The sequence below is a fragment of the Rhinoraja longicauda genome, chromosome 42 (genome assembly GCF_053455715.1).
Source record: "Rhinoraja longicauda isolate Sanriku21f chromosome 42, sRhiLon1.1, whole genome shotgun sequence".
NCBI lineage: Eukaryota > Metazoa > Chordata > Chondrichthyes > Rajiformes > Arhynchobatidae > Rhinoraja > Rhinoraja longicauda.
The window spans coordinates 2,159,943-2,172,064 of record NC_135994.1 but is presented as its reverse complement, the minus strand read 5'-3'; the positions used below and the strand labels follow the sequence as shown (position 1 = coordinate 2,172,064).

At 45.2% G+C, this 12,122-nt stretch overlaps 1 protein-coding gene across 1 annotated transcript in view; it reads left to right on the top strand.

The window, feature by feature from the left end:
* Positions 1-1,374: 1,374 nt before the first annotated feature.
* LOC144611927 (complement C1q-like protein 2) overlaps positions 1,375-12,122 on the top strand; it is a 37,650-nt gene continuing 26,902 nt past the window's right edge. Inside the window, exon 1 of the mRNA XM_078431260.1 lies at positions 1,375-1,950. Coding sequence (XP_078287386.1) covers positions 1,381-1,950 — 570 coding nt within the window. The 5' untranslated portion in view covers positions 1,375-1,380. The remainder of the gene's footprint in view (positions 1,951-12,122) is intronic.

Here is a 12,122-nt window from a genome sequence, read left to right as displayed (position 1 = left end):
CAATTAATGTTGTTGGGCATTTCATTCAGTTCCACGGTCGAGGGAAAAAATATGAAATTGCCTCGGGTGGCGGGAATGCCTATTCCCACGTTAGAAGTTCTTTGATTCGTCCCATTGCAACTGGGACGAGAAACAGAATTAAACGTGTGAATTGACAGGTCCACCTGCGAGTCTAAATCGGGATTGTAGTTTTTTTTTAATTTAAAAAAGGAAGCTTGGAATATTTATATATTTCTTTTAAAAACAACCGCCGGGTGAGAGAGAGGAGGGGGAGACAGCCGAGTGTCCCACATGAGATTTCTGTCCCAAATGAGATCTTTTTGGCTGAGTCTCGCCTTGGAAATTCGACCATCAGAGAATACCGCGGGCTCCTTGATGTGTCTGTATTAAACGGCGGTCGTTCAAATTCGTCTAAAGTAATTCGGCAGGACTTTACGCAGCGCTTTACCGGAATGAACTGACACTGAAAGCTGTTTTTTCTGGAGAAAAAAAATCTAGTTGGAGGCACGGGAGAGTTAAACGGGTTCTTTATATTGTTTACCTATTGCTAAGTTTGTGTGTGTGTGTATATGTGTGTGTGTGTATGTGTGTGTGTGTGTGTGTGTGTGTATGTGTGTGTGTGTGTGTGTGTGTGCGTGTGTATGTGTGTGTGTGTGTGTGTGTGTGTGTGTGTGTGTGTCTATTTGAAATAACACTGCATTAGGTGAGTTCCGCTCTTCCTACCTTGCTACTAACCTAAGATTCGTGCTTTTAAAAAAAAGCGATTTCTGCAGCCTGCGAAAATAAATAGTCCCTAAAACATCATGTGGTTTATTGTTGAGATCGTTGAAATGCAAACTCCTTGCTGCCGCGTCACTTTTGAGTGTATCTTGCTTTATTGTCTGCCGCCTATTTAAATATCGGAAGACTTATATATATATATATATATATATATATGTTTTTAAGAAGTTTGGGAGACCTGTCCGCACTTCTGCGAAGATTGGCGATCCGAGCCGAGGGCGGCTGGCGTCAGGAAGATGTGATTCCACGCGATCTGAAGGCAGGGGTCGCTCGGATTGTCCACAAAATCCCCTTTTCCCTCGTCAGACCGAGTGGAGCAGCCTGTCGGTACAGACACTGCGCGCTGCCTTCCTCACTGATGGACATTGCAACTGGCAGGGGGGAGAACAGCCCCAGCTAAACTTTCTCTGGCAGATCCTGATTCACCCCCACAGCAATCCCTCCTGCCTCCCGATAGCCACCCAAACAGATTTCGCCTCTGCGGTGGCCTCCGTTAAATCGTTCACCATTACTTCCAAAAGTGAAAACGATTTTTTGACGCTGGCTGCGTCCAGAATCAGCCGGCGGAAGCGAGTGATTGGAGCTGCCATAGGGGTGGCCATGGTCTTGATTCTGCTCATCGCCATCCCTTTACTGGTCCAAAGCTCCAAGGCTTCGGCTCACTACGAGATGCTGGGCAGCTGCAGGATGGTGTGCGACCCCTATAGCCCGAAGCCCAGCTCCACGGCTGCAGAAGCCATCCAGGATCTGGCCGTCATGTCCCCGCCACCCTTCATCCACGGGGGCAAGGGCGACCAGGGACGCCGGGGCAAACCCGGACCCAGGGGACCTCCCGGAGAGCCTGGACCCCCGGGCCCGCGAGGTCCGCCCGGTGAATGGGGAGACCTTGGCAAGCCCGGCCCGCCCGGCCCGCCCGGCTCAGGGGCAGGGACATTCAGCGCCGCTTTCCACAGCCCGAAGATTGCTTTTTACGCCGGACTCAAGAAACCCCACGAAGGCTACGAAGTCCTCAAGTTTGACGACGTTGTGACAAACGTTGGGAACCACTACGAAGCGTCCACGGGCAAGTTCACCTGCACTGTGCCCGGAATCTACTTCTTTACCTATCACGTCCTCATGAGAGGAGGGGATGGCACGAGTATGTGGGCAGACCTGTGTAAGAACGGCCAGGTAAGTAAGTGCTTGTCTTCCCAGTGGCGAACGAACAAAAACGTTTTTTTGTGTGTGAAGTTTCTCAGGTGAGAAAGAGTCCTCAGGCAAGTTGCACCTGAGAGGACCTGAACGGAAAGATTGGCGATGATGGGGAACTATCTCGCCCGCCGATTAACGGGCGAATTTCAGTTCAGTTGAGTTTATTGTCACCAGATTGATCCCTGGGATGGCGGGACTTCCATATGAAGAAAGACTGAATAGACTAAGCTTATACTCGCTGGAATTTAGAAGACTGAGGGGGGATCTTATAGAAACATATAAAATTCTTAAGGGGTTGGAGAGGCTAGATGCGGGAAGATTGTTCCCGATGTTGGGGAAGTCCAGAACAAGGGGTCACAGCTTAAGGATAAGGGGGAAGTCTTTTAGGACCGAGATGAGAAAACATTTTTTCACACAGAGAGTGGTGAATCTGTGGAATTCTCTGCCACAGAAGGTAGTTGAGGCCAGTTCATTGGCTATATTTAAGAGGGAGTTAAATGTGGCCCTTGTGGCTAAAGGGATCAGGGGGTATGGAGAGAAGGCAGGTACAGGTTACTGAGCTGGACGATCAGCCATGATCATATTGAATGGCGGTGCAGGCTCGAAGGGCCGAATGGCCTACTCCTGCACCTATTTTCTATGTTTCTATGTTTCTATGTCACGCGTACCCAGATAGAGTGAAAGGCTTGTGTTGCGCGCTAACCGCTTAGCGCAAAGACAATACATAGAAAATAGAAACATAGAAAATAGGTGCAGGAGTAGGCCATTCGACCCTTCGAGCGTGTACGCACCGCCATTCAATATGATCATGGCTGATCATCCAACTCAGTATCCCGTACCTGCCTTCTCTCCATACCCCCTGATCCCTTTAGCCACAAGGGCCACATCTAACTCCCTCTTAAATATAGCCAATGAACTGGCCTCAACTACCTTCTGTGGCAGAGAATTCCACAGATTCACCACTCTCTGTGTGAAAAAAAACGTTCTCATCTCGGTCCTAAAAGACTTCCCCCTTATCCTTAAACTGTGACCCCTTGTTCTGGAATACGCGATTGTTGTAGGAGCAATACGATCAATACATGATTACAATAACCACAGAGTGCAGTGGAACCCGAGTCCCACACAGACAGCGGCTTCCAGAGATAGACACAAAATGCTGGAGGAACTCAACGGGACGGGCAGCATCCGTGGAGGGAAGGAATGGGTGTTGAGACCCTTCTTCAGACCCGAAAAGTCGCCCATCCCTTTTCCCCAGCTACCATTCAGCCGCAGACAGACACAAAAGTGTAACTCGCGGGTCAGGCAAAATCTCTGGAGAAAAGATAAGGGGATAACGTTTAGTGCCAGGTCAAGCCGGCAAAGTACGACCGAGGAAGGCAAAATTCGTTTCCTGAAGATCTCAGGAACAAAGTGTGTAGGAAGGAACGGCAGATACTGGTTTAAACCGAAGAAAGGCACAAAATGCTGGAGTAACTCAGCGCGACAGGCAGCACCTCCGGACAGAAGGAATGGGTGACGTTTGAAGAAGGGTCTCGACCCCAAACATCACCCATTCCTTCTCTGCAGAGGTGCTGCCTGTCCCGCTGAGTTACGCCAACATTTTGTGTTTGTCTTCAAGGGGTAAAGTCTGCAGATATTTCGCGGTGGGGCTGGAAGTTGTCGGGAAAGGAAGGGGGCGGGATGGGAGTGGACTCTGCCAGTCTCTCTCGACTATCCCTCCCAGAGTCCCACACAGACAGCGGCTTCCAGAGATGGACACAAAATGCTGGAGGAACTCAGCGGGACGGGCAGCATCTGTGGAGAGAAGGAATGGGTGACGTTTCGAGTCGAGACCCCCTTCTTCAGACCCGAAACGTCGCCCATTCCTTCTCCCCAGCTGCCATTTAGGAACATAGAAAATAGGTGCAGGAGTAGGCCATTCGGCCCTTCGAGCCTGCACCGCCATTCAATATGATCATGGCTGATCATCCAACTCAGTATCCTGTACCTGCCTTCTCTCCATACCCCCTGATCCCTTTAGCCACAAGGGCCACATCTAACTCCCTCTTAAATATGGCCAATGAACTGGCCTCAACTACCTTCTGTGGTAGAGAATTCCACAGATTCACCACTCCCTGTGTGAAAAAAAACTTTCTCATCTCGGTCCTAAAAGACTTCCCCCTTATCCTTAAACTGTGACCCCTTGTTCTGGACTTCCCCAACATCGGGAACAATCTTCCTGCATCTATCCTGTCCAACCCCTTAAGAATTTCGTAAGTTTCAATAAGATCCCCCCTCAATCTTCTAAATTCCAGCGAGTACAAGCCGAGTCTATCCAGTCTTTCTTCATATGAAAGTCCTGCCATCCCAGGGATCAATCTGGCGAACCTTCTCTGTACTCCCTCTATGGCAAGAATGTATTTCCTCAGATCAGATCAGATTTAGCCGCAGGTAGACACAAAAGTGTAACTCGGCGGCTCAGGCAACATCTCTGGAGAGAAGGAATAGGTGACGTTTCGGGTCGAGACCCGGCACCCATTCCTTCCTTCTCTCCACAGATGCTGCCCGTCCCGCTGAGTTCCTCCAGCTTTTTGTGTCTGTCTTCGGTTTAAACCAGCATCTGCCGTTCCTTCCCAACGCATGCCGTTTAACCGCACTCCCTTCCCTTTATAGATGTATCCAATTCCCTAATGAAGTCGAGCCCACCTCTCAGGAGTAACGCATTCTTGATCATACGTGGCTGGGTTTGGCTTTCTTTAAAGATGTTTATGTTGCCCTGGCATTTAATACCCGGCACTTTTGGTCGCGGATCCTCCTGCCAATGGCAACACATCCTCTCGGCCACCTCTACTTCTGCCTATTTGCCATCACCCCCTTAACCTTCTTTACTATGACGAGAGTAACTACAGCTTCTCCAGACTCTCCGTATACTTCCCTCCTTCCCGGCGTCTCTCGTGGACCAAGTATTCCTCTTGCCCAAGTATTCCTCTTGGCCAAGTATTCCTCTTGCCCAAGTATTCCTCTTGCCCAAGTATTCCTCTTGAAACGCGGTGCCTGAAATTGGGCACAAAACGTGAGTTGAGGTCTGAAAGCGATTTATAACAGTCTACCTACCATAACGTCCTTGATTTCGTACTCCATTTGGACCCCGAATGCTATTTTTTAATGTGTTTACAGACAGTTATATCGAGTATATATATATATACTGTATGTTCTTAATCATTATTGTGCAGAAATAAATATTTCTCTGTGTGAACATTGTGCACCAGACTTGTGTCGAGGAAGAGGCATCTCTTTCTTTGCACTTGTTGCCTTGAAACCTTGCGTTTGGATTTGAGCAACTCGCAAGAAGCCACACTCAGTTCCAATGGAAGCGGCATCTGTGCCTTTTAGCAACAGCTGGAGATCCTAGTTTGTTGTTGTTCTTGCCAAGTTCACACATCGGGTAGAGCCACCGTCTTGCGAAGCCTGTCCACAGGTTGAGACCCACATTGCCGGCGATCTTTTGGCTATTCCACGCTTTAAGTTGAGGTATCATAGAAATATAGAAAATAGGTGCAGGAGTAGGCCATTCGGCCCTTCGAGCCTGTACGCACCGCCATTCAATATGATTATGGCTGATCATCCAACTCAGTATCCCGCACCTGCCTTCTCCCCATACCGCCTGATCCCTTTAGCCACAAGGGCCACATCTAACTCCCTCTTAAATATAGCCAATGAACTGGCCTCAACTACCTTCTGTGGCAGAGAATTCCACAGATTCACCACTCTCTGTGTGAAAAAAAACTTTCTCATCTCGGTCCTAAAAGACTTCCCCCTTATCCTTAAACTGTGACCCCTTGTTCTAGACTTCCCCAACATCGGGAACAATCTTCCTGCATCTAGCCTGTCCAACCCCTTAAGAATTTTGTAAGTTTCTATAAGATCCCCCCTCAATCTTCTAAATTCCAGCGAGTACAAGCCGAGTCTTTCCAGTCTTTCTTCATATGAAAGTCCTGCCATCCCAGGAATCAATCTGGTGAACCTTCTCTGTACTCTCTCTATGGCAAGAATGTCTTTCCTCAGATTAGGAGACCAAAACTGTACGCAATACTCCAGGTGTGGTCTCACCAATGCCCTGTACAACTCACGTTGAGTCATGCCTGAGTCCCAGGAGGGTTCAAACATGTTGGTCTTGTATCCAAATCATGCGCCCTGCCATTCTACCCTCACAGCAAGCAACCCAGCTTCTCCACCACCCTGTACTTTCCTGCTTAACCCGTGTATCTTTTATAGATCTGACATCCTTTAACATCGTTACTTTTTTTTTGTTGCATATCTTTCATTCATTTGTTCCATATCTCTCTACTTCACCGTCTATATCTCTAATTTCCCTTTTCCCTGACTCTGAAGACGGGTTTTCTACCCGAAACGTCACCTATTCCTTCCCTCCAGAGACGCTGCCTGACCCGTTGAGTTCCTCCAGCGTGTCGTGTCTATCTACTGTATGAAGTTCCTGCCTTACACATACCAAATAATAAGGGCGAGCGGTACTAATGCCAGCAGTGAGGTATTTGGAAAGTAACGCATGCACTGGGTTTTGGAAGTGTTTCAACTCCACGCCCGAGAAATTAAATCCATTGGCACTTTTTTCCCCCCACGTAAATCAAACATTAAAGCAAATTTCACCTGGGTCCGATTGCGCCAGCGGTTGACATTATGGTCATCGGGAAATGTGCATTCTGTGCACTCCTCATGCATTCCCAGTGTCAACCACAGCCTCCTGAGATTGCGCCTTTCCTCCATTGCTGATATAAATTGGAACAGTTGGGCGAAACTTTGGACTTCCTTTGCACATTTGGATCACTCACTTCACGCTGGGATTGGCTGCGGTAAAAGGGACTCCTTAAAACATGCCTTGCACACAACATCCACCCAGCAGCGCTCAGGGGAATGGAATATGCAGCACCCGTGGTCTCTGTACTTGCTACATCTCTATGTCATTCCCGTCAGTCGCTCACTCTGATCTCCCCCCCCACTCATCCTACACCTGATTGTTTGCCTCGTTGTCACCTTCCCCTCAGATAACAATGGTCCATTCTACATTTCCCTTGAACACCCGCCCCCTTTGATCTCTCGTTTTCACACCTTACCCTTCCTTATCTCTGTGCCCCTCTCCCCTGACTCTCAGTCTGAAGAAGGGTCTCGAGCCGAAACGCCGCCTCATCCCTTCTCTCCAGAGATGCTGCCCGTCCCGCTGAGTTACTCCAGCACCTTGTGTCTATCTTGGGTGTAAACCAGCGTCTGCAGTTCCTTCCTACACACTGCACCTTACAATGGTGTGGGACCTCCCATGGCATGGAAGTTGTTCGTTGGGGTGGGGCGGGGGTGGGGGGAGACCATTACATGGGGGTTCCACACACCTACAGGGTGATTATTATGTTCTCCCTTCCTCCAAATGTTCTCTCACCATCTTTTCAGCTGTGTTGTGGCTGCTCTGGGCAGCCTACCTTAAAGAACGAATTTATTGTTGCTCTTCTGAATGCATTGAAATCCAAGTGGATTGTGAGATTACTTTTTCTTAATTGCATAATTCAACAAGTACAAAGCCTCCCGTTCCCAATTAAATTCTCACAGATTTGGCTAGTAATCAGGTCCTTTTCTTTTCTCCACCTACTATTTCCTCGCTCACAATGTAACCACTATTCAACTGGAATCATTGTGTATTTTGCGTTATTTTAATTTTTTTTAAATCTTCATAAAAATATACAATCAAAAGTGCCCCTGGAAACCATTCCTCCTTTTCTGTTTCTTCCTTCTCTTGCCCTTTCACTCCTGCTCGGCCTGCGATATCTTTCCACGTTCCGCAACTAAACTTTGCTCTCTCAAGCAATCCCTTATCCTCTCCTTGAATCATGGATTCAGAGTGCGTGATGTGTCTCCTGCCCTCATCAACTCCCCGGTCCTGTTTTACTTTGTTCCACCTGATTGGTTTTGTTCTTGCCTGTAAAACTGACATCCCTTCAAATCTAAAGTATAAATCAAGGCAGGTTGAGGACACTTTTATCCACCCACCCGTTTTGCTGTAATTCTTGCTGTTCGTCAGGGTGGAAGTTATCACTGATTGAAAATAGAACCATTTCCTGCTTTAAGCCAGCTGTATCCAGCATCCACATTTCTCACATTAGGTATAACATGGCCAGCTACAGAGTAAAACACTGTACTCATCTCAGCCACACACATTAACCCCAATCTGGGGAGAGTAGGCTGCCTAACGTTTCCACTTCCTTCCACAGCTTTCTTTATGACCTCTGCAAGTAAAATTGTCAATTTGAAGGCAATTAGTGCACCGTCTGCACTGTGCAACCATGTCCACATGGAACAAGGTCACGACCAGCCAACTGCATTCCATGTAGGCTCCTTATAGGAACAATCAATTCACCCCATCGGTTTTGGCTGGAGTTGAACCCACCACACAGGTGAAAGAGAGCCACGCTAACCAACTTCAAATGTAATTGCAATTGCTATTTTTATCTCCAAAGACTGTAGCTTTGTTCGAGCTCCCCATCAAGACATTTAACAAGAGTGCGTTAATGCAAGGAACGGGAACCAGCGTAGTTTGAACGCAGAGGATTCACAAAATAACATAGATGCTGGAAATCTGAAAGAAAAAGGTTGATGACTGTTGATAACAGGTTGACATTGACCTGAACTATTAGCTTTATTTCTCTCTCCACAGATGCTGACTGCCCGGCTCAATCTTACCAACATTTTCTGGGTTTTTGTTTTAAATCATAATAATCATAATCATAGTCATAATCGTACTTTATTAGCCATGTACATTTTGCAACATACGAGGAATTTGATTTACCATACAGTCATACCAATAAAAAGCAACAGAACACACAAAATACATTTCAACATGAACATCCACCACAGTGACTCCTCCACATTCCTCACTGTGATGGAAGGCAAAAAAATTTAAACCATTGCTTGACTCTTGATGAATGCAACATTTATATTATGGAGCAAGGGTATAAGACCAATACATCTAACGATTTTCACCTATTTTAAAGAGAAAATGCTGTTAATTAACCTTTTGATAGAAATCCAAAATCCATGTTAAAATATTCAATGTTACCAAATGACTGTCGCCACTATGAAGCATTCAGCTTCATATAGTTATAGCCAAAAAGTCTATTCATTTTAGTCTCCTACTGCTCAATGATTCAAAATTTGATGAGATTCAGTGCTTGGTTAAAAAATATAATCCATCAAATTAACCACAAGTGCAGATCACTAAAACTACTAAAGGATTGTCAGTTCAGATAATACTGTCTTGGTTAATGCCTTTTGACAAATAATGAATACATAAATGTTTAGCATTTGGATTGAACATAACTGTAAATGGGGATAATGAAATTGTGGGTGTATTTACGAGCTCTCGAGTTGATGTGATCAGTGAAATATTATGTGAGGAAAGTCAACTAGATCGAAATGTACAGCGAAAGATTATTTGAGTAGATGTTCTGTATTTTGAATCAATTTACTCTCATAGAGCGACGGGGAAAAACTTTGAGCCTTTCTTGACTCTGCGGTGCAGAGGATTGATGTGTTGAATATTGATTATGCCACGCATTAATTGAAGAAAATTTGATTTCCCCTGTTCATGATGTCAAAGGAAGAACCTTCATTGATTGCCAGTAACAAGCAGTTGTGAATCATAAGATAAGGCAATAAAGAGGTAACTTGAGAAACACTGGTAAGTGTAGAGGCAGCTCCATTTTTAACATTTAGAAATATGCCTTGGTATCGTTATGGGCTTACTGTTATCACATGAACCAAGATACAGTGAAAAACTGCTTGTTTGCTTGTCCGTACTTTCATACATGAATATGCTGTTCATCGTTGGTGATTCTTACACTACAATTTGCAATTCAGTCGTGCGTCTTGAAATTGATTGCAGCCGGGGCTTTTAGTTGACTTAGAGATATTTATGACATTAAAATTATTTTTACTTATTGAAGTCAAAATAATAGGGGAGCTGACACCAGCACAATGGTCTGAATGGCATCCTCTTTATTGTGTAACTCTACTTCAGTAAAATGACTGCACTGTGAAAATTTGCAGCAACAGAAAGTTGCCACGTCTGCCAATATTGCAGCACAATATTGAAGTCTTTCGAGTGGATTACACCAGCTCCTTCAGAAAATGAGCCTTCCTCTCTCCCTGCCCATCACTCTCGATATAATCATTACAAAAGTTACCAAAAAAATCCCAGACGTAAGATCTGATCCAGGAGTTGTCTCTCACATCCCCACCTCTGTAACATTTTGTACTGAAAATTTGTATTTTGGAAAATGAAGAATTATTAAAACAAATCACAAGCAGCAGGGAGGGGGTGATGAATATAACTTTGAGACATCAACTACAACAAAATTGTGACTTTGTTACTTGCAAATTATCCCATCAGGCTCACATGTGGGGCAATTTATTATACCTAATCCATACTTGTGACATCCTCTATATAATAAAATGCAATTGTCTTTTATTTATGAATTGATTGATATGCTTGTCTCAGGTGAGTATACGAGAGGCTAACTTCACATTGAGCATGTGGACAAGAGAAGCTGAGAGAGGAGAAATTAACTTGTGCATTGAAGGGTAACCTTTCTACAACCAAGCATGTCTTCTCCATTAGCTCCTGATCCATTATGTTGTACAATTATGGTTTCTTGCATTCAGCCAGGACAGGTATGATCAAACGTCACCCATTCCTTCTCTCCTGAGATGCTGCCTGACCCGCTGAGTTACTCCAGCATTTTGTGATACCTTTGATTTGTATCAGCATCTGCAGTTATTTTCCTACACAATTAACCTGCAGTCAAAGGACAATAAGGAAAACCTTTTCTGTCTTCGTGGAAGCTTGTTATTTTCGTCATCGGGCCGTCTGTACGGAGTTTGTCCGTTCTCCCCGTGACCTGCGTGGGTTTTCTCCGAGATCTTCGGTTTCCTCCCACACTCCAAAGACGTGCAGGTTTGTAGGTTAATTGACTGGGTAAATGTATAAATTGTCCCTAGTGTGTGTAGGATAGTGTTAGTGTGCGGGGATCGCTGGGAGGCACGGACTCGGTGGGCCGAAGGGCCTGTTTCCGCGCTGTATCTCTAAATCTAAAATCTGAAATCAGAACAGAAATGCAGTTTGAGGGTTCCAAGCCTGGCTGCAGTCACTCAGGTAATGACACAGGACTGTGTAACCATGAGGGCACAGAATGGGAAGACATGAGCTTTTTTTGCTTCATGGTGTATTCCCAGCATAAGCTGTGCGGACAACTTTACCAGACCTTGAACTGTGTTGGATTCAATGCACTAGCAGTCAATAGAGGTAAATATTAGAGCACGTATCTACATTTATGTCATTTTAATCGGTCCTGTGGAATGCTGACAACAGAAGGTTAGATTCCGTGGTACAATTAGTAATCTTAAGATATGAATGAAACACGTCATTGAGGAATAAAACAAAAAAAAGATGCTGGAAATACTCAACAGGTCAGGCGGTGCCTGTGAAGAGAGAACCAGTTTAACATTTCACGTTGACGATCCTTCATCCGAACTGAGAAACGTTAGAGATAAAACAAATTTTAAGGTGCAAGCTGTGAGGTTAAGAGTTCATTTTTATTACAGGTTGGTAGTGGGGTTGGGAGGAAAAAATAAAAGAGGAAGCTAGTTTAGTTTAGTTGAGTTTATTGTCACGTGTACCGAGGTACAGTGAAAAGCATTTGTTGCGTGCTAACCAGTCAGCGGAAAGATAATACATGATTACAATTGAGCCACTCACAGTGTACAGATACATGCTAAAGGAAATACCGTTTAGTGCAAGATAAAGCCAGTAAAGTCCGATCAAAGATCGTCCAAGGACCTCCAATGAGGTAGATAGTAGTTCAGGACTGCTCTCGAGTTGTGCTAGGATGGTTCAGCTCCTGATAAAAATGAAGGTGGGAGAGATTAAATGACAAAAGAGATGGATGTAAAAGGCAAGAGGGGATGGTAAGTAAATAGAAATATACAGTATGTTTAAAAGTGTAAATGGGATTAGCAAAAATCTCGACCCGAAACGTCACCTATTTTAGGTTACTCCGGTATTTTGTGTCTATCTTCGGTTTAAACCTGCATCTGCAGTTCCTTCCTTGACT